Genomic DNA, 21,982 nt, shown 5'->3' with positions numbered 1-21,982 from the left:
CACTCCAGCGACCTGCCGCGTGCTCACGAGGCCGAGCGCCTGCCGCACGACCAGGTGCGCAACGCCTGCCTCAAGCGCCTCACGTCCCGCCAGCCGCTGTAGCGCGCGCTAGACCACACTCCAGCGACCTGCCGCGTGCTCACGAGGCCGAGCGCCTGCCGCACGACCAGGTGCGCAACGCCTGCCTCAAGCGCCTCACGTCCCGCCAGCCGCTGTAGCGCGCGCTAGACCACACTCCAGCGACCTGCCGCGTGCTCACGAGGCCGAGCGCCTGCCGCACGATAAGGTGCGCAACGCCTGCCTCAAGCGCCTCACGTCCCGCCAGCCGCTGTAGCGCGCGCTAGACCACACTCCAGCGACCTGCCGCGTGCTCACGAGGCCGAGCGCCTGCCGCACGATCAGGTGCGCAACGCCTGCCTCAAGCGCCTCACGTCCCGCCAGCCGCTGTAGCGCGCGCTAGACCACACTCCAGCGACCTGCCGCGTGCTCACGAGGCCGAGCGCCTGCCGCACGATCAGGTGCGCAACGCCTGCCTCAAGCGCCTCACGTCCCGCCAGCCGCTGTAGCGCGCGCTAGACCACACTCCAGCGACCTGCCGCGTGCTCACGAGGCCGAGCGCCTGCCGCACGATCAGGTGCGCAACGCCTGCCTCAAGCGCCTCACGTCCCGCCAGCCGCTGTAGCGCGCGCTAGACCACACTCCAGCGACCTGCCGCGTGCTCACGAGGCCGAGCGCCTGCCGCACGATCAGGTGCGCAACGCCTGCCTCAAGCGCCTCACGTCCCGCCAGCCGCTGTAGCGCGCGCTAGACCACACTCCAGCGACCTGCCGCGTGCTCACGAGGCCGAGCGCCTGCCGCACGATCAGGTGCGCAACGCCTGCCTCAAGCGCCTCACGTCCCGCCAGCCGCTGTAGCGCGCGCTAGACCACACTCCAGCGACCTGCCGCGTGCTCACGAGGCCGAGCGCCTGCCGCACGATCAGGTGCGCAACGCCTGCCTCAAGCGCCTCACGTCCCGCCAGCCGCTGTAGCGCGCGCTAGACCACACTCCAGCGACCTGCCGCGTGCTCACGAGGCCGAGCGCCTGCCGCACGATCAGGTGCGCAACGCCTGCCTCAAGCGCCTCACGTCCCGCCAGCCGCTGTAGCGCGCGCTAGACCACACTCCAGCGACCTGCCGCGTGCTCACGAGGCCGAGCGCCTGCCGCACGATCAGGTGCGCAACGCCTGCCTCAAGCGCCTCACGTCCCGCCAGCCGCTGTAGCGCGCGCTAGACCACACTCCAGCGACCTGCCGCGTGCTCACGAGGCCGAGCGCCTGCCGCGCGACCAGTAGCCTTATTCACGTAACAAAACTTCAACGACAACAAAACACTGAGTTGCGATCTTATCGAGTAATCGTTCTATCAAAATGACCCTTGTAAATACGGATTTAGAACTGTTTTTCAATGGGACGACTTCTAAACGTCAGCGAGATCTTGAATGTCAAAATACGTGAATTAGGCCACAGGTGCACAACGCCTGCCTCAAGCGCCTCACGTCCCGCCAGCCGCTGTAGCTGCGCGCTAGACCACACTCCAGCCACACGATTTAGAATCTTACGGTAGCTCAACTGTCAAACAAATACGTATGAGTATGATAACGAAATATTATGTCGTTCGGTTAGGCCCCTTAACATTTCCGATACGCATTTATGAAACCAAATTTTAAAAATTAGATGGGAAAGGCGCGTAAAATTCGAGATAATATCTTATTATTCCAACTATACTTGATGCAATTAAATACTTGTACATGGCTCATCTGTCTGTCAATTTGCCAGACCGAATCAAACAACCAACTTTATCGCCAAGGCGGGCAAAGCAAAGATAAGTCTCTTATCATTTAGGAACGATGTTAAGACTGAATTTAGGCATAGGCTTGAAAAGTTGCTTGACGATTGGCTTTGCCACGAAAATGTAAACACATTACTATGGACGAATCCAAATTACGATCTTTCCTCTGGAATTCTATAAAATTCCATAAATAAATATTTATAAATTAGAGCATAGTTTATCAGCAGTCAAGACATTTTAAGTGTAAAAAAAACTAATAAACTGACTAATTTGATAGAAATTAAAGATTGTAAAAAAAACTTTTACATAAATAATGTATGCATAGCATTTTTCTAATTTTATATGAGAATAGAGAGTAGATAGAGATTGACAAATCATTATTTTATTGCACTTTTTATTATTACCATTAATTTATATAGCAGGAATAAGATTCCTAAAGCAAAGCTCTTCCTTTTTATTAAAATATTATTGATTTCATTTGGTTATTACTTTGTTATGTGTGTAAACATGTTGTAAGTGCAATAAATTATTGGAAACGGTGCTGGAAAATAAGGATGAACTTGATTGTGATGGATTATGATATTAAATTACTATTTCAAAGTTTAGATGTATACTGACCAGCTTGTTTTTAAAATAAATACATAATTTTCAACTTTCTTTCTTTGTATTAAGTTTATATTCCTGTGTAGCTTTTACAACTTTTTGCCAAATTTTAATATATTCTTAAAATATTGTCAATTTTCATCATTTTTCTTGACTTATTTTTCACTTATTTACTTATCAACATTCTGGTTAAGCTTAATTCTTTGAATTTGTCATGTATGTTTGATAGCATATCCTTCTAAAATTATTTTTATAAATAGCCTATGTTATTTTGTTATTTAATATATGGATTTACCTTGTTATATAAACATGAAACTAAGATACATAACTATACTCTGTTTATACAAGAATGTTTCAAAATTCTGTTTGGTCTGTGTGACCATTTGCTTTTATAATTATGTAATTTTAATTATTTCACATTAATATTAAAGCTGTACCAGCCAATAACAGTAAAGTTGTTGCAATTGTTTGATCTTTTTCATACTGGTCTCATTATGTGATATTGTATAGTTATTATGTTATTGTTTATAAAATACTGTAATTATGTTGATTTCTGTCATAAGCTGAATTTAATAAAAATATAAATATAAATCTTCCTTTTTTCATTTTTCTCAGTTAGCATGTATGTGGTCTAGGGCTCTATTCTATGCTTGATATCTTACATCAGGGGAATTGCCCTAAACTACCTGTCTTTTGCATAAATCATTACAAAAGCATACATTTTATAGTAAATTCACGTTTATTTGAAAACTTTAACTTAAGCATGTATATAAAATTAGTTGCATTGGACAGATGGTCAATGACTAAACTGTATTTAAATCACTAGCAACTGTAAGATCGACTCCCAACTCTTCAACATCTCACTTTGAGAGAAGAGCACAGTTCAATGGACTTCGTCCTACGCGCCAGGATATCACGGTGGTACACTGATATATCAATTATGTTCGAACACTAGGTCACATATTACAGTCTTGACACATTGCCTTGACGATTTTCCGTTTTACTGAGTAGCCATAGCCTTTTTCTTGGGCTTCTTCAAACGTTTTAATCCATTTACGCTCATTTTGAGAAGATTTGAATATGCTGTGCTGAATTTCTCCACATCCCTTTGTTCAATAACTGTTGAGATTTTATTGTTTCTAAATTGTGCTCTTATCAAACATTTGTAACTAGGATTTTTTACAGCTGGCGTCCCATCTCGCGGCTGTGGTTTCGTTCGCCCATCATCTGAAACATTTTACATTATGAATAAGCAATCTATAATGATGAAAAAGAGTAGGTACCTAAAAGATGTTATTACTTACATCTTTTCATTGTCATAGTTACTGAACCTTCACCACGAGCTTTCTGGAATAGTTTTGTGAGCTCTGCTAAAAACTGAAATAACATAATTATTAGAAAATATAAGTTTTACATGCAAAAATCTGTAGTAAGTTCAGCATGCAAAAATATCATTTCTTAATACCTCATCGTTTCCCAACAGGACCATATTTATACTTTTATGAATATAATTTGTTAAGTGGCATAAGTCTTAGATGAATAATTAAACAAATTTATATATTAATAGCACATTTTATCGCTACTAAACCATTTACAAAAATCCCTAAAACCACGACACGTTGACATAACTTAATGACGTTGTTGACATCTGTCATGACGATTGACGACAACGGTAGATTTACAGATTATAGAGAGGTATGTATCGGTTCGGATAGATACAAATAACGGTATGAATTAAAATTCAAATAAACACGTTTAGTTAAATAAAAATGATACAGGCTCTTATTTACGCAAACCATCATGGATTATTTCATTACATATTAATTTGGGATCGTAAACATAGGTTACGTAATCATTCGACGCAACGATTCGCCTCGACAACCGCGCGACACGCTTTTCTTCCATCTGGCGCTTAGTTAGATTGCGGTTCTGCGTAGCGAACCCGTCTCGTTTGTATTTATGAGATCCATTATCACATTTTGATAAAAAGTGTTCTAAATAACTTCTAAGTACTTAGTAAAAATGACAAACCAGGGTAAGAAATATTATTAAATCATAAATTATTATTAACTACCCACAAAAAACTATAAAAATGTATTAAGTAAGTGGTATATTATGGTAAATAACTCTCTCGGTCACTATCCTAATATCAGGGTCTACATAATACTAAAAGTGTAAGTAAGTAGGTATGCCTTCTGATTTCTGTTAAGTCCTGAAGTAGGTATTAAACTGAATATTTTAAAAGTACTAATTAATTTTAATTAAATAAACAATTACTAGTGCTAAATTAAGGTAGAGGTAGGAAATATATCCACAGGGTTTTCACTAGACCTAGTTAATAATGTCTGAAGTCCTGCATGAACTCACTGAGTACCTACTTACCTATTTTAGTTTTTAAAAACTATGCCCTAAGTTTAAAAAAGAGAGATTAACTTTTATTTATTTTGGTATCAAGATAATAAACGAGAAAGCAAAATGGCACAATATAGGGCGTATGTTAGCTAGAATGTTAAAAAAACTACACTTAATGTATAATGGTTCGAAGGCAATAAATTACTTATTTATTTAATTATTATTATGATTTTTTTAGCGCAGTATGTAACAGCAGCCGTAGCAGTAGCAGGCGTGGTAGGTGGTGCATACTGCGCTTTCCGCGCGTACCAAGAAATCCGCAAACCCAAGCTTCCACAAGAGTGGACTCAAGTTGGTACCCTGAAGAACATGTACGCGTATCCCGTCAAATCGTGTGCACCCGTAATATTGAACACTGCAGAATGCACCATTTTAGGATTGAGGGATGGTTGGCTAAGAGATAGGTAAGAAGGGAACAGATAAAAATGAATTTTCGACGATGTTAACTGATTACTTAGTAGACTTTACTATAGGACATTGCGAAGGCATGTTTTTTTAGGTCGTTTTGTTATCTTTAATTAATGAGCAGTATCAATAGACGATTTCACAGTTTGTTTTACACACATAGGTACCTACCACCAAAACACAAGTGTTTTCAGTTTTCAGTAATTCAAATTCAGTTCATTTAAGTTATTGAGTACCTACTTAGCAGTTAGCACTTACGTAAATAATTGTGTACCTAATTAAGATATACTTTTTTTTTTTTTTTTTTTTTTTTTTTTTTTTTTTTTTTTTTTTATCCACAACGAGGAAGCTCTTGGCCTGTATCTCACCTGACTTTTCTTTTCTTTACAGAATATTGATGATAGTGGATGAGAAGAATAATTTCCTTACAGCTAGAGCTTGTCCTGAGCTGCTTTTAATAAAGACCAACGTAAGAAATTCCGTGCTAACGTTGACCCATGTTGACATGGAACCTTTGCACGTTAACTTAGCTGAAGTAAGTAAGATTACATTAATATATCGTAGAATGCTACCTATGTAAAAATTGTAGCTAACGATGTTATTTTTACCTTTTTTACTTATTTATAGGTAAATGCTTTGAAAGAACCAAAGTCTGCGTTTGTGTGGGGCGTAGAAGTACCAGTCCGCGACTGCGGCTGGGAAGCCAGTGAATGGCTTTCTAGGTAAGATAGTTTTTCAGCACACAGAAGTTTTAAAAAAAAACTGGTTGAAAGGAACTAAATTTCGTGTATTTTTTCAGACTAATCGATAGAACTACAACCAATTACCGTTTGGTGTATTACGCCTCTCAAAACAGTCGCAGCCTGAGAAGCACTACCAACAAAATCTACAAGTTCACGAAAAATGATACGGTAAGTAGAAGGTAAAATGTAAGCAGTAATGTAACTTGATTCGACTCTAATATTCTCTGTTTTTTTTTCTATTTGTCCTAGGGCGCGTTACCAGATGAAGTTCCATTCAACCTGATCAACGAAGCTTCAGTAGACGAACTGAACACTCGCTTGTCCGAATGTCAGGTCACACATAGAAACTTTAGGCCTAATTTTGTACTGTCTGGTACAGCCAAGGCCTACGAGGAAGACAACTGGAAGTTTGTTAAAATCGGAGAAAATGTATTCGAAATAATCAAACCGTGCACTAGGTATTCAAACAATTGTTTTTCAGTAAGTTTTTAATTTGATCCGGCTCGAAGGACCAATTTTTTAATACTAAAAACTGCTTTCAGATGCATACTGACTACAGTTGACCCAGAAACGGGCGTTCGTAACTCGAAGACGGAACCTTTAGAAACATTGAAGAGGTAAAATCATCAAAAAGGATCGATACTGATTTGAGAACCAATAAATAAGATGTACAAATTTGTAATTACATCTCTACTAATAACTTCCTAAACAATATTTTTTCTTATTGCAGTTACAGGCAGATTGAAGACCCATTGGTTCGCAAAACAGCAGGGTCCTCTCCTCGAATGGGACTGCAAATGGCGCTACGATCGGCTCCAGGAGGGGTGGTCTCCATCAATGATCCCATTTATGTTGCTTAGGAAATAACACTGTTCTTAAGTCAAAGAAAAAATATTTTAAAGATATTTTAAATGATTTATTTTTGATACAAATAATGTACTAAATAAACATTGAAACATTATTCAAGTTGTTAATAATTGTTCCTACTTAAGTTATGTAAGGTGGGTCTAGAAGGGGGTTGGTCCTACGAGGGTGGGCTACATGACCTTTACGCCTTGGTTCGACATCATCTAGCTAGACGATGGCAGCATAGATTTGCGAAAATTCGAGGGCAGAGGGTTGGTCCTACGGGGATGAACTAATGACCTTTTTTCTCTTTTGAACAGTCTACTATTCTTATTGCATAGAAACTGATAAAATATGAAAAAATGTATAGATTAATTTAAACATTTTTAGCGAAGCTCATTATCATGTTGCTCATAAAAATGTATTTTTGTACTTAAAATGTAAGTTTCTCAGTATTCATTATGAGAAATAAAGTGTCTTTAACCACACTTCGATAATACGCACTTAACAACACGAAGACCGACGTTGATAAAGGTGTCGTCCATACTAATTTTATCAATAATACCTACTCGCCGGTTACATATAGGATCGTATGTGTATAGGCAATGATAGCAATGATAGTCTGAGGAGTGGGAGTTGGGACTGAATATTCCGGCATCAATGCGCGAGGCGATTAGTTGTCGTTTGGGCGAGTGATCCGATTCGGTTTTATTTTCCTATTCTTCTCAAATCTATTACTATGCCGAACGTCGGTAAGTTTTTAATACAATATTACACGCATAATATGGTCACAAATACAACTATATGACTTTCAGACCTGCGACACACATAACCTTGAATCAATTGTGTTTACATTCGTATTTATTATCTCAAAGACTCGGTGTGTGCTTGGAGTGTCAACTCAATAAGCATCAAACAAAATAAATTAAGTTTGCATTTACTTACCTGCTCGTTTTTGTTTGATCTACTATTGATTAATTATTGATTTTTGCCCATGACCATAAACTAGTAAATTAAATTGTTAGGAAATATTAAAGGAATACCTAAAATCAAATATTTAAAATTCAAATTTCAACCTTGAACCGACCAGGGTTCATGCGTGTATATGGCTAGGGGGCATTTTGACCTAATTTTGTTTATCATATTTAGTTTCCTATGTATTACTTTTCTCTATGATTTAGCTGTTCTACTATGCTAGATGGGTAGCCGGGTAGCTCGCTCAACATAAGTAGTACATTCTGAATCGTTTTCATTCATTGTTTTAGCTCCCTATGCAGCCGCGACTGCTGTAGGAGTGATAGGCGGCGCGTACTGCGCCTATCGGCTGTATCAGCAGTCGCAACACCGTATCCCAGAGCAGTGGACCCAGGTCGGCACACTTAAGGACATCTACGTGTACCCCGTCAAGTCCTGTCAACCGGTGAAAATTGAACAAGTCGAGTGCACAATTATAGGGCTGAAGAAAGGATGGCTGAGGGACAGGCGAGTATCTAGATCACAGTATCACGTGTCGTAAACGCCTACAGAACAAGCGCCCTTTGTATATTTTCTGCAAACTTCAGAAAAGCGGCGTGCGCCCTACTCAATCCGGGATCAAGTCATATAGGACAAAACGCTGAAGCGAATAAATAAAAATGTAATACTTACAGTAGTCATGACTTATGAGACCAAAAAGAAAAGAAATAATTCTCCAGAGGCTTCGACAATCGCTAACTCAACAACAAGTCAATTTAAACAGTCGTGTTTTATTTACCTTCTATAGATAACGCCTTAACCTCGGCAGTTATATTATTGCAGTACCTAGTTATTCTTTACATCTTTCCTCTGTTTATCATTCCATGTAAAAATAAAATCTTTTATTTACAGGGTTTTAATGGTGATAGACGACGCAAACAACTTTATTACGGCGAGAGCCTTTCCTGAACTTTATTTAGTGAAACCTACAATTAATAATTCCGTACTTACCCTAAGCCGCGATGGAGCCGATTCCATAGATGTGGATTTAGCAGAGGTACAAATGTCATTTACCATTAAAAACAATTAATTAATGACAAATGTTAACTAATGAATAAAATGTGCTTTTAGGTGATCGCAAATCAGAAATCCAAAACTGCAACCGTTTGGGGAATTGAAGTGCCGGTATACGACTGTGGAGACGATGCTAGTGCATGGTTTACCAAGTAATAAACACCTATTACCTATGTATATGTTTACAAGTTGACAAATTGTCGTTAATTAACATAATGAAACTTTATCAGATGAGCTCCAACCGGTTAGGGTATAGCAAAGGGGGTCCGAGACATAGCCGAATTTTCGAGCGTAATTTGTATGGCGCCGACACTTAGAAAAATTTCGACGGCTTTAGTATGGAGTTTAGACTTAGCCGAATTTTTGATCGTGTTTTGTATGGAGCTGGGACTTGTAATATTTTTCGCTTTCACTTAGTGTAGCAAGGGGGGTCTGAGAATATAGCCGAATTTTCAAAGGCATTTTGTATAGAGCCGAGACTTGTAAAATTTTCGCAAATTTATGTGCGATGTGGAAGTCATTGGGGGAGGCCTATGTTCAGCAGTGGACGTCCTATGGCTGAAATGATGATGATGATGATGTCCGACTCACACTTGACCGTTTTTTGAGGTCGGAATATTATGGGCCTAGGTGCCGGACGGGGCTCTTAAGGGGGTTCAAAATTCCATTATTTTTTCGATCCGACGCACCGTTACTGAGATATTTGCAGTTTTCTAGTCTATTAATCTATGTATGAAAGACCATTATCCAATTGCGTTTACCCCGACTCGCCGTGGTCCTTTGGCCGTGGTACTTGTCTGCCCGATACTAGAGTGTAATTCCAAAGCCGGAGGCGCGGAGGGTGAGCAGCCTCCGCCCACTGTAACAAGGCGTAGTCACCCGTGCGACCGGCGACCAGCAAGCCGAAGCTGCGGAGGCGAGCGTGGGTGATTACGCCTTGTTACGTAAGAGCGAAGAGGCTGCTCATCCCGCAGCGCCGGAGACGAGGAAATCCGAATTAAGCCATCGCATTACGACGCGCAGCGTAAACAATTTGCGAAAATTTTTACAAGTCTCGGCTCCATACAAAATGCCTTCGAAAATTCGGCTATGTTCTCAGACCCCCCTTGCTACACTAAGTGAAAAGCGAAAAATATTACAAGTCCCAGCTCCATACAAATTACGCTCGAAAATTCGGCTGTCTAAACTCCATACTAAAGTCGTCAAAATTTTTCTAAGTGTCAGAAAACCTAATTTTTTTTCAAAAATTTTTAAAAATCAGTCTATCTTTTTTTGATCACTATGTTATTTGCTATTTTCGAAAAAAAAAAATTAAGTGTTATTTTAATGGACCCCCTTTGGTACTCCCGGACCGCTCAACCTTTTAAAAGCAAGATTAAAAAAGACATGTGAAAGTAAATAAAAGCTTGTAATAACTAACATAGTGTTGTTTGTAAGCATACCTACTTATCGTTGACCTTTGCTTGAATTACAGATTGATCAATCGTCCTTCAAGCACTTATCGTCTGGCTTACTACGCCTCACAAAACTGTCGGGACCCTCCGAAGGATCCCAGAGTAAAAGTTTTCAAATTCACCAAAAATGATACGGTAAATAATATAACAAGTTTAATTTAGGAACTAAATAAGCTGATATTCCATAAATCAACATAATAATAATCTATATTTATTAATACGAGGATCTCCCACATGGGTTTGCCGAAAACTTCGCAAAATGCGTACTTTTCTATACTAAAATTAAATATCATACAAACAAACACTACAGTTTTCAATTAGTATGTGAAAGTGCATTTATTCTGCATCAGACCCCCCTAACCTTTATGTTATCTTTAATTTAAATTTCAGGGAGCATTAGGCGACGACACGTCTTTCAACTTGATAAACGAAGCATCAGTACAAGACTTGAATTCCCGCGTGGGGGAATTGGAAATCACCCCGCGTCAGTTCAGGCCCAACTTCGTGCTCTCCGGGGCAAAGCCTTACGACGAGGACAACTGGAAGTTCGTCAAGATTGGCGAAAACGTATTCGAAATAGTTATGCCATGCACAAGGTAAAAGAAGTTTGAAGTGAAATGGTCATAGGATGTTGAAAAGTCATTAATCATTTATTTTATAAATACTACTGTACTTGTATAAATGTTCTAATTTCTTAATTATGTTTTCACGGTCACAGATGCGCCATTACTACCATGGACCCTGAAACTGGAGCGCGTCACCCCGATAGTGAGCCGTTGAAAACTTTGAGAAGGTAAATTATTTGAGTTTGGGTGTGACGGGGTATAAGATTCTCCTACCAATTAATATGCAATTTACTAATATAAAGTTGTTTCTGAAGTAGAAGTGTTCCGTAAGATAAACGCTCATATTTTGTTATTCGAACTTTTCTAGCTCTGACATGAGCTCATGTAGTATTCTACGTTTCTTTACGTTTGAAAATAAACATTTGACAAAATGTTATTTCCAGCTATCGTTTAATGGAAGGAGAGAAGATGCGAAAGGTGATGGGCACTTCTCCGCGTATGGGCTTGCAGATGTCGCTCCGGTCAGCCTCCGGTGGAACCATCACACTAAATGACCCCATTTATGTAGCATAAGGGTAAATGTAAAGATAAAATTGGATAGTTCGCTGTGCAAAATCAATCCAAAGATTTAACTTTTGTATAGGACTTAATTTCGCCCCTGAAACCAGTTTAATTTTCAATTAACTCTATCGAAAATTCAAATATGTAATTACTTTATAATCAATCCTAATAATAGGAATAGTTAATACTTCTTTTTATGTATCAAAATATTTCTCTATTGTTCTGTACATAGGCACAGTGTGCGCATCGCTACTTACATTCTTTTATTAAGGCTGTTTTAGTGTCACGCGGACCGTCCGGTGCGGACCCGCTCCGCACGGCCAATCCGCTCCCTAGCAGTACATACAGATCGGCTGTGCGGAGCGATCCGCACTGACAGTCCGCGTGACACTGAAACCAGCCTAAAGCATTATTAGTCACGTGACCGAATTAAATATAAAAGTTAGTCAAAGTAAACTTTTTACACTCGAATTGAATATCTTATCTGATCATAAGAATTAGTTTTAAGCTCTGTCAAGGGTTGTTACATTTTAGCTCATAATCTCTAATAAATAAAAGCGTTTTGTTGTGTAAACATGAGTTTATTGTACCGTTAAATGCGTAAGATCTGCGCGGCGATGTTCTTTGTGTCTCCAGCGGCTGAGATGAGCAGTCGCGCGAAGGTGCCGCCGCCGGATCCCTTCGTCAGGTGTTCGGGGTTCACCACCACGCAACCATTCACGTCCTGGAACAAAATGATATTTAATTAACAATGTTACAGCTTGATAATTCTGAAATAAGGCCAAATTAAATAAACAGGAAACGGGTGTTAGCGTCCACACTGTGGGCCTAGCGCGGTAGCGACGACAGGCGCGAACTATCAAACATATGAAACGCGCCATTGCGTCCATATTATAAGGCTGATTTACACTTTGATTAGTGTGAGTGCAGGTGATTAGTGACTAGGTGTGGACAGCAACTGATTAGTTGGCTGTGTAGTAAAGTGAATAGAAGCGTGTTCTATTTTTTTGCGAGTAGCCTCGTCCCGCACGCCCTCCCTTCCCCCTCACTCGCAGCGTGCCTGCCACTAAACACGTCTGGACAGACTCGCAGTACTCGCAGCACTACGCGCACTACACACCTGCCCTCCCACTTATCACTTGCACTCGCATTGAATTGGACACAACTCACACTTCACACCTGCACTCGCAGTACTCACCTGCACTCACACTAATCAAAGTGTAAATCAGCCAATAGTGAGTAAGGTTATAAAACGCTTCTGTCCGCGCGTTCTGGCTGCGTCACGTCGGTGATTTTGGCTCTCTATGCAATCTGTTACCCGAAATCAGCTTAATTGACGAAGTAGTGGAAAGTAGATGGCAGCACTAGTAGGTGCAGCGTGGCGGGCAGTAAGACTAATGATTGTTCACGTAATCACACACAACCTCGAGTACCTCGACAGAAGTCAACGCTTTCGTCTCTCTTAACACAAGCTTTCGTCTCACCTAGACGAAGTGGCAGCACAAGATATGTGGCCAAGACGTGTGGAGATTAATCCATGCTTCGAAAATATTAGATTTTATAAAAAAACCCGAGCTGCGAAAAAAAATGAACTGAAATGATAAAACCATTAGAAATCATTACATTTAGTTAATATTCAAGCATTGGTAGCAAACCAGGTAGATGGCCTGTGTTCACAAATGCAGACGGAGGATTTACTTTGTTTGGTGTGATATTTCTCGACACCCCCCCTCTCCCCCACGTGAGATGAAGTAAGTCCCCCTAAAAGTCTCACGTAATTAATGGACGCCCCCTAACTGCGCGTGCGCTGCCCAAGCGATAACGTCGACAGAGGTCACCACTATAGGCAATCTAGCATCTGAAATCGACTCACCTTGACGAAATATCGGAAGGTAGATGGCAGCACCAGTACATGCGGCGTGGAGGGTAGTTGCGCGTGCGCCGCCCACAGCGCGGCGTCCCGCGGGACCGCGCCGCCCGCCAGAGGGTAGTACGTCTGCTGCATGGCCACGTGGCCCGCTAGACGCGACAACCGATCGCCGCTCACGCCCCTGATAATAAAAACAAAGGCATATCAAGCAAAACCCTGTGGCACCTTAAGTAGTTGTAATAAGTGTGTTTTCCAACAAAAATGTAGTCTTGATTGAGGTGCGTGCGGTCAACGATGCTTTCGTATCATAAGTGACTGCGGAAATGACTACATTTCTGTGCGTTGGAAGCTTATCAAATTGCCATTAACTAAGACTACCGTGTAACCTACACAATGTGTATTTAGTACAGCAAAATATATTCTTTAGCGAATAATAAGGTTAACGAAAATAAGGCGTGTCTCAAATCAATGTTCCATTGGGTTTTTAAACTTCGACCTCTTTATATCATACGTTGCATAAAAACTTACGCCGATATCTCCTCCTGGCTAACGTGCATGAGTACATCGGTGCTGGTGACGCCGACAACAATTCCGCTGATGCTGAGCGTGCATGGGTCCGGCAAGAAATGGATGTTGGCGTGCTTCCGCCGGCTGGAGTACGGCGGCGTGGGGTAGATGTTCACGTGAAACGCGTCCTTCAGGCTTGACACGATGTAAATGCGGGTATAGGGACTGCAAATAAAAATCGCCATGTAAGTTCACTTGTTCAGTGTCCTTACACTATTGACTCTTAATTAACTGAAGAAACTAGGCGGATAGAACGCCACTACATATCTTCAGATGGACCTATGAAGGACTTGAGCTTACATTTGGACAAAAAAATCTTAGGCCCAAATGAAGTAAACAGATCGCGCTATAAGAGACTCTTTATTAATGTAGTGGGTGATCAATTTATTGTATAGATCGATTCATGCACAAAGACGCGCCCCACCATTCTTCCGCTAATGTTTTAGTGTTATCGTTAATCCATGAGCGCATACGCACACTACAACAATGACGCTCGGATCAAACTTACCGCACCCCGGTCATCCCTCAACCAAAACTTGGTGGGCGAGTCTTTGTGGATGAAATGATCTATAACAGCAGTGAACATAACAGATAGAAATCAAACGAGAAAAATACTAAACATTCTGCACAATTATATCTTACCTGCTAGAACTAAGTTCGCCTAAGCTGTCGACCAATTTATCAAAGAAGGATTTATACGTTTCAGCCATGGAGTTGTCTTTGACCTTGGAATGGTCGCTGTCCATGAACGGGCCGGTCATTATGACGACGTGCGGCCTGTGTGAGCTGATGTACGTGACCAAGTCTTTCAGAGGCTCGTAGTTCATATTGTCCGATGTCGTGTATGGACCGGCCACTACTAACATTGACATCGTACCTAAATAAAGAAAAAGACAAATCTGTCAACTGGTCTTGATGAGCTATTTACCTTGTCTGTATAGTAGAACAAGATACGGACGACAAAATATCAAGGAAAACACAGTGGCATCTTATATCTTTGTAATATAGGCTATTTTGCATAGGCTGTTTCGACTGTACATTTTGTATCTAAAGGCCTATTCAGACCTAAGCGGTATTCGCTACCGTCTGCGGCAGAGAAAACCCAGTGGGTATGCGATAATAATACTGTTCAGACCGGTATTCGCTACCGCGTGGTATGTACCTCTACCCACAGCGGCAGCGAATATCGCTCAGGTCGCTCTAGCCGCGATACTTGATACTAAATACCTGAGCGAAACCCGCGCGGTATGTACCTCTACCCACAGCGGCTGCGAATATCGCTCAGGTTTGAATAGGCCTTAAGCAAAAATAACATAAGACCTCAAATACCTTGTAAACAATTCATAATATCAGCTTTGTGGTCTGGTATCGGTTGAGACGCGTCGCAAAATACTTCGTGTGCAATAAATTTGTCTCCCCGCGGGTTGATGCCTTTCATCACTACAACTTGTCCCGGGAAAAGTGAATACTGTTTCAAACTAGAAATCAAACAAAATTGCAAAATAAAATAAAAGAAATAATAACTTCTTACTTCATACATACTTCAATTTGGAACTTTAAAAGTAACGTTTTTAGCTGAAGGCCTTTTATGTTTATAAAAACCGATAAAATTAACTGCAAAATTACCGCTGCCTTACTTGTCTATGTCAACAGGTACTGCCTGGCTCAAAGAATCTTCCCACGTGCCTTGGAGCACCACGCATTTGGGATTGAGTCGCGCATCTGCGTCGCATTCTATTCGGCCTGCCACCACTACTTCTGTCTGTAAAATTTAAAAAATAGGATATAATCTTAACCTACCCTCGCCTCCTAGACATTGTTAGAAATTCGTAAAAAATGTATTTAGAAATCTATTGTCACGTTTTTCGAAAGCTCCCGTCTTTTTAATACACAGTCGTAGCTACTTACTTCGCTTTGTTTGTGAAGCGATCGCAAAATTGAATTTGTTACGAATGTTATTTTGTCTAGGCTGATTAAGGCGTCTGGTGGAAATAGGTTTTTCTAAATCACTTTCGGATAAGTTATGTGGCATTTATATTTGAGCAACTAACTACGTGCTTACCTGTGTCTTATGCCTAACAGACGAAGGGCCTGATAAGCCAGCCTTTTTCATTATACATTTGGATGTGTAGCTTATGTGATTGTCGAATGTACTGGCTTTTTCGTGTAGCAACTCAAAACCGAACCTGTTCAACAAAAACATGATCATTGATCACCCAAATTAGTTAAAAATATGTGAGGCTCATCACTTAACAAAATGTAAGTTTTTTAAGAAATGTTGAAGCCAATATTCTTTATATTAACTTACATAGACTTTGTATATAATTCTCCTTCATCATTGGGTATTTGAGTAATATTTAGGTTCAAGATATCAGCTTGGTTATTTTGTTGGCTAATGATTTGCAGCAAATTTTCATCACCATACGAATGCACAACTGAACCGGGGTTTGTTCGTGAGGCATACTTAGCAGAGCGGTCACTGAAATAAAATAAGACAGTCAAAAAGAGATACATAACTATCTCATACGCAACAAGACTCTCCTCTCAACGTACTATTGACAATTCACTTTAATCCTAATAATCACTTGCCTACTTAAAGTATGCGCTTTCTTTCAAGTTATTTGTGAATCAAAAATTACAGAGCAGTCGCGACAAACCTGACGAATGAAAATCCTATTTTGAAACAAACTTATTCATCTACAACTACAATGAGGATAAAGTCAAGTATTCGGTATTAAAGATTACGTAATCAAATGATCATTTATATGTCTGTGTGATTACTTACACATTTGGAGAGTATGTGGCAGGGCCAAGTTCAACTTGATGCAAAGGAGTTGCATCGGGTTCTTTTTTCACTCTCTGAAATTACACGCATTTCCAAATCAACCTAATTATTTGATGCGAAGACAACTTATACAGGGTGTGGAACTGTCGAGGAATCGAAGGTAAACAGCACCAGAAGCACGAATAAATATCGTTATGGTATGGTAATCGTTTGTATTGTATTAAAACCAAGACAACGCAGCTACAGACATGACGTGGAATACGATTACTATAATTATTATTATGATTAGGAGTCATTCGTGCTTAGGGCACAGATAGAGTGATGAAAAAAGACTGTCGAAAATGGGATACGAACCCACGCGCTTAGAATATAGTTCTAAACTAGTATCATATAATAGTATCAGTGTTACTGAAACATTCACCCTTCTTGAGACAATCATAAGCAAAAACCCTAGTAGGTACCCAACCATTTTTAGAGATTATACATATTGAACATGAAGTACCTGATAACATTACATTTATTTTATACTGACGACATTAATAAACTAGTGAGAACGAAAATAGGGTAGTTTAAGAAAGCAAAGATACACATTAATATTATGATATAATTGTTTATATCATAATATTCCTGTAATCTTTGCTTAGATCTTGTGATCTACAATATAGGGTTACAAGAAATTCTACATAATAAATAATAATAATAAAATATGTATTAATCAAGGGATATGGCAGCAGCAGTAACAAAGTCAGGGTTCGAAAATATCCGATATTTATTATAAATATCAAAATATCGGATATTTATGATATATATCCGATATATATCAACTTTGATATATATCAATTTTGTATGAAAGCTATAGTATTATTTTATTGTATTATTCATGAATACTATTGCATATGTGTTACATAAAGATGTTTTTAATGTTTTTAAAACTTAAAATCAGACAAATAAAGCAAAAACATAAAATATCTTTAAAATACGGCAAAATCAACTAAAAAAATAAAAATCATATTATGTCAAAAAGTACAAATACACTAACAAATTTTAAAAGTTGATATATATCATCAAAACCGGCTATATATCCGATATATATCTTGATATATATCCCTTGATATATATCCTCGAACCCTGAACAAAGTCAAACATATTTTTATAAAAAGGAGTACATAACATAATCTATCCCTTTTTTGAGATACCTACAACATTGAAGTAAATTGTTACAAAGTATACTATTTATAAAAAAAAAATGTGTCACTTAGTGACTCAATTTAGTCAGTTCTCCAATCACAAGGAATGTATGTGAGGATTATTCACTGTCCAATGACCATGTATTAATATGTCATCCTGGATTTTTCCATTGGTCCAATGCATTTTACCACTTTTCTGTTCCATGGACTGTAAGTGTTGATTGAGTTGATGGCTGCAGACGAGTATGGATCTAGTCATGATGTGAAAGAAACATGCACCAGAAGCAAACTCGCCCACAAATATCATCAAGTCTCAGACGGATTCCATGTTGTCACTATAAAAGAAAAAATATATGAAAATCAGTCACATAGGGAGTCTTGGATTGTTATTTCCTGTATTCAACAAGTCTTCCTCCGACGATTGGTCTACCAGCAATCAATGAGTGTAGATCTAGTCACAAGATTGAGTACTGTGCTTCTAGACATACACCCATTCATTGTCAGATGCACACTTCAAGCTTCAATCTTCTTTACATCCACAAAGCTAAAATTAAAATGCCATCACATACAAAAAATAAAACAAAAATAGGCTTAAAATCAAATACATCAATCATTCTTCAAAAAAGCAGCAAAATAAAAGTATTTCTAGTAAAAAAAATACACAGCTCAAAGAAAAACTAGGTGTGCAAAGATAATCAGGCAAGTTATTATTCATTTAAATAGGTATATCTAAATTAAGTTTACAAACATAAATAACTGCCTGAATATCCAATTAATAATTAGTTCATTCTATCTAATGAAATACATAAAACATTTTGAATATGATTTGACTTGGAAAATATGACAATCTCAAGTGGAACTTGGCCACATGCTATACATAATTGGATCCAGACGAGAACAGTATTGCTATGGTTCAAATGGCCATTTGCATTTTATACCCTAATTAATTTTGCCAATGAATGAATAAGTATTTAATAATGGTAAAAACAGATTTTTAATCAAATATAATTCATTTGTGGAGGTATACTTAAATAACATTTAAAAAACGATCTTCATGTCAGAATCAACACATAACATTAATAATTTAAAAACAAGATAACTTAATACACTAAACTACTATTAGCTCAGGGAATACATGCATTTAAACAAACAAGGACTAGTAAGTCAACTCTACAGGTGATAAAATAATTAATATGGTAGTAAAAGTTTGAGGCTTACCTTCGGAGTCGTAGACATGTAATTCGACAGGACTGCATTATCTGGCCTAAATATTAAGGTTAATTACTTGATACTGATAATAGTACATAAACCTCCATTTATGAGGGAGTTATTTCCTTGTCATGATTAAAACTGTTTGGTATTAGTGAGTTCGAAGCTACTAATTTATCTTTAGTAATTACAACATACCAGCTACCCACATAATTTTACCAAGAACTTGATCTACAAGTTTTTAAGTCCAATTAAATCACACGTGGGAAATCACAAATTGAAAGGATACTGAGGAGCAACAGGTGCTCCGTAAACTGTCAATCCTGTGCCGGCACTATGTGTAGCTTCTTTGACAGGCGCGTTGGTTCGGTTGGCGGCTCGTTTGGAAAATTCCTTTCTTGCAAGCGTTTCTAAACTTTCCAAAGTAGGCGGTGCACCATTCAATTGATTCAAACTGAACGCCATCCATTGTTCAATAAAGGTTTCCGCGTCGACATCGTATTCCTCACACAAACTAACACCTAAAGAAAAAGTGATTAGTGAAACAACCTTGAAGACTCAGTTTTCGGTGATAGAAAATTTACAAACAAATTAGTTATGTAGCGCATAAAGTGATGATTGATATCTACAATTGACCGATTGAAAACTTACATTTTACTATGACTTCTCTTGGAACTTCTATACCAAGAAATTGAAATTGCTCAGTCACCAACTCCTCGGAAGCCATTTTCTGTAAAATTGAAAAGACTGGACAAAATAGGGCATTCAAACGTGAAAAGAATGAATGAGTGAGTGAATGAACGGAAAAATGAATCACAGATTAAATAGAAACAAAATGGCGAAATCAATATTTATCTCAATAGGGTGTGTTGTGTCTTACCCCCTTACTAATAAAAAGTTACAGTTGTTGTTGTTGAACACTGTTTTAAAATGACATTTTCATACTAAACGACACTTTAAAACACTGTACAACTGTGTTCAACAAGCGTGTAAGTTTTATTAGTAAGGGGGTTAATCCTTAGATATTAAAATAGATAAAGCGATTTCCGCTACACAGTACTTCTCCTTGAGTTGAGACAAGAGTTTGTCTTGTTTTAGTTAAGGGTTTGAAATTGAATAGTGATAGAGAAAATAAGATTCTTGTCTTGTGATAGATAAGTTGTTTATTTTCTGTAATTTGCTATACACAAGTAAATAAATTTTGCAATAATTAAAAAGATACCTTATAGTTTAACAAAATAAATAAATCTTTAAAACATAATTTATTTGTATTTAAAGATTTATCTAATAATTTTTTTTTCTATGATCTTTGAACATGAATATGAAATTTACATGATGGCATAGACTGGACCTCTGCTGTGACCACACTGTTGATGCAAAGATTGGCCAAACCTCCTCTTATGAGCCCACATGTGTAGGCCACATACTGCAACAAATAAAAAATATGTAGTAAATAGTTTGTAAAATTGGCTTAAATAATAACACTTGCACAACTGTATAAAACAATAAAGTTAATTTAACTGAACTTAGGATTAGATAGGAGCCCCTAACATTTTTTTTATACTTATGAAAACAATTTTGTTGATGTATACTCTACTCATTTCCACTAAGAACAATATTTAAAAAAAGCAAGTAAAATACTAACCCTGGGAGCATATTCCAAGTATTGATGACCATTTGAGAAGTTAGTTAGAAACCGAAATGCATTATCTTGCAAAACATAAACACCCTGGTGGTTTGTACGCAGATTGTCTATTTGCTTTTTATAAATGCATGTCCAAAAATCAGTACAAATGAATTTCATGGTATCAAGTTCGTCTTTAAATCTAGGCCATTCTCTAGTCAGCCTCTCCATTATTTTATAACCAGCAGCAAAACCGATGTATTCCACAACTGATAAATCCACCTCCTGGAAGTTAATATTTTTGTACATTTTATTGAATGTTGATCATCCATAGAGATGAAAACCCATCCATACCCATTGCGATAATTACCTTCTTATCGTTGCTGTCCTTCGATTGCTCCAGAGCATAGTTTATTATTTCAGAATGCAATAAGTCGAATAAAATATCATCAGCCATTCTTCAAAAACAGCTTGAAGATTTGTTTATAGAGGTGTACTATATTTTACAATTTATACGTTCTTCTGTAAATCATAATTGTGTGGAAGGAATCTCAAGCTTGCTAGTCTTTAACACAAGTCTTCAATTATACCAAAATACATACATAAACACAAAACTGTGGAAAGAACATGAAGAAAACTGTGTGAACTGCCCCCTTAGACAAAACGCACTTTTTGATCGAATCGAAAATCGAATCCGTCAAAACTCCATACAAAAAAGGGGCTTTTCGACCACTTTTCGACTGGTTTGCGATTATAATTTGCACTTTGTCTAGACCCACTGGTGTGAACTGTGTCGCCATTGCAACCAGGGTTGCCAGATATCAGCTAACTCAATTCGCCTAATTTTTCCTACCGAGTAGCCTAAATCGCCTAATATTTTTTTTTCCTGAAGTAGCCTAATTCGCCTAACATTTTGAGGTAAGTATACAAAAGTACATAATATCAAATCGACACATTAATGACAAACACTGTTTATCTCTTTCTAACTTACCCATGGTGACATATGAAAAAAGAGATAGATAATGTTTGGTCAGCCTACTCATTCTGGCAACATTTTTATGTGACGTCACTAACTACCTGACTAGTGCCGAGTACATACAAGATTTAAGAAATCAACATGGCTGCAATATAGGCAATCAGCTGACAACTACACACACACGCACACACACGCACACACACACACACACAAAACCTGTCATTTCCTATATTGCGGCCATGTTGTTTTCTTAAATCGTGTATTTATATTGCGTATAAGTGTGTGCGTAATGTATGTGTTAGCGGCAATTTAATAAA

At 38.7% G+C, this 21,982-nt stretch overlaps 4 protein-coding genes across 5 annotated transcripts; 2 read left to right on the top strand and 2 right to left on the bottom strand.

Moving 5' to 3' along the window:
• Positions 1-4,331: 4,331 nt before the first annotated feature.
• On the top strand, positions 4,332-6,951 carry LOC135080674 (mitochondrial amidoxime reducing component 2-like). Its single transcript, XM_063975369.1, has 8 exons — positions 4,332-4,467; positions 5,023-5,248; positions 5,640-5,784; positions 5,877-5,971; positions 6,049-6,160; positions 6,242-6,450; positions 6,535-6,609; positions 6,723-6,951. The coding sequence occupies exons 1-8, from the start codon at positions 4,455-4,457 to the stop codon at positions 6,850-6,852; spliced, it is 1,005 nt and encodes a 334-aa protein (XP_063831439.1). The 5' UTR covers positions 4,332-4,454; the 3' UTR covers positions 6,853-6,951.
• A 518-nt stretch (positions 6,952-7,469) lies between these two features.
• Positions 7,470-12,021, top strand: LOC135080673 (mitochondrial amidoxime-reducing component 1-like). Its single transcript, XM_063975368.1, has 8 exons — positions 7,470-7,590; positions 8,104-8,320; positions 8,705-8,849; positions 8,924-9,018; positions 10,341-10,455; positions 10,711-10,916; positions 11,039-11,113; positions 11,330-12,021. Exons 1-8 carry the CDS (start codon positions 7,578-7,580, stop codon positions 11,457-11,459), a joined length of 996 nt encoding a protein of 331 aa, XP_063831438.1. The 5' UTR covers positions 7,470-7,577; the 3' UTR covers positions 11,460-12,021.
• On the bottom strand, positions 12,010-19,833 carry LOC135080672 (DNA polymerase alpha subunit B). 2 transcript variants are annotated; one of them, XM_063975366.1, is made up of 12 exons: positions 19,717-19,833; positions 19,355-19,586; positions 19,075-19,120; positions 16,670-16,743; positions 16,193-16,363; positions 15,947-16,070; positions 15,522-15,646; positions 15,214-15,362; positions 14,527-14,761; positions 13,846-14,049; positions 13,321-13,498; positions 12,010-12,171 (listed from the first exon to the last, which is right to left on the bottom strand). In XM_063975366.1, exons 1-12 carry the CDS (start codon positions 19,790-19,792, stop codon positions 12,040-12,042), a joined length of 1,746 nt encoding a protein of 581 aa, XP_063831436.1. In that variant the 5' UTR covers positions 19,793-19,833; the 3' UTR covers positions 12,010-12,039. The 2 variants fall into 2 exon arrangements, with proteins under 2 accessions (XP_063831436.1, XP_063831437.1); XM_063975367.1 differs by lacking the exon at positions 19,717-19,833 and having other exon boundaries at positions 19,075-19,115; positions 19,355-19,445.
• A 377-nt stretch (positions 19,834-20,210) lies between these two features.
• Positions 20,211-21,332, bottom strand: LOC135080402 (trafficking protein particle complex subunit 6b). The gene is made up of 3 exons (XM_063975045.1): positions 21,060-21,332; positions 20,711-20,974; positions 20,211-20,491 (listed from the first exon to the last, which is right to left on the bottom strand). Exons 1-3 carry the CDS (start codon positions 21,144-21,146, stop codon positions 20,366-20,368), a joined length of 477 nt encoding a protein of 158 aa, XP_063831115.1. The 5' UTR covers positions 21,147-21,332; the 3' UTR covers positions 20,211-20,365.
• Between the last annotated feature and the right edge of the window lie 650 nt (positions 21,333-21,982).

This window comes from Ostrinia nubilalis, chromosome 18 (assembly GCF_963855985.1).
Source record: "Ostrinia nubilalis chromosome 18, ilOstNubi1.1, whole genome shotgun sequence".
NCBI classification, from domain to species: Eukaryota; Metazoa; Arthropoda; class Insecta; order Lepidoptera; family Crambidae; genus Ostrinia; species Ostrinia nubilalis.
The sequence above is the reverse complement of the archived record's forward strand: the minus strand, read 5'-3'. Positions and strand labels throughout refer to the sequence as shown.

Coding starts and splice junctions, on each gene's coding strand:
- LOC135080674 (XM_063975369.1), top strand. Junction 5,972..6,048: donor GCCAGTGAATGGCTTTCTAG/GTAAGATAGTTT, acceptor GTATTTTTTCAG/ACTAATCGATAGAACTACAA. Junction 6,610..6,722: donor CCTTTAGAAACATTGAAGAG/GTAAAATCATCA, acceptor TTCTTATTGCAG/TTACAGGCAGATTGAAGACC.
- LOC135080673 (XM_063975368.1), top strand. Junction 8,850..8,923: donor TAGATGTGGATTTAGCAGAG/GTACAAATGTCA, acceptor ATGTGCTTTTAG/GTGATCGCAAATCAGAAATC. Junction 10,917..11,038: donor ATAGTTATGCCATGCACAAG/GTAAAAGAAGTT, acceptor TCACGGTCACAG/ATGCGCCATTACTACCATGG.
- LOC135080672 (XM_063975366.1), bottom strand. CDS start 19,792: ATGGCTTCCGAGGAGTTGGTGACTGAGCAATTTCAATTTCTTGGTATA. Junction 19,587..19,716: donor AAGAGAAGTCATAGTAAAAT/GTAAGTTTTCAA, acceptor CTTTTTCTTTAG/GTGTTAGTTTGTGTGAGGAA. Junction 13,499..13,845: donor AGCCAGGAGGAGATATCGGC/GTAAGTTTTTAT, acceptor TTTTATTATCAG/GGGCGTGAGCGGCGATCGGT.
- LOC135080402 (XM_063975045.1), bottom strand. CDS start 21,146: ATGGCTGATGATATTTTATTCGACTTATTGCATTCTGAAATAATAAAC. Junction 20,975..21,059: donor AGGACAGCAACGATAAGAAG/GTAATTATCGCA, acceptor ATTAACTTCCAG/GAGGTGGATTTATCAGTTGT. Junction 20,492..20,710: donor ACTTGGAATATGCTCCCAGG/GTTAGTATTTTA, acceptor TATTTGTTGCAG/TATGTGGCCTACACATGTGG.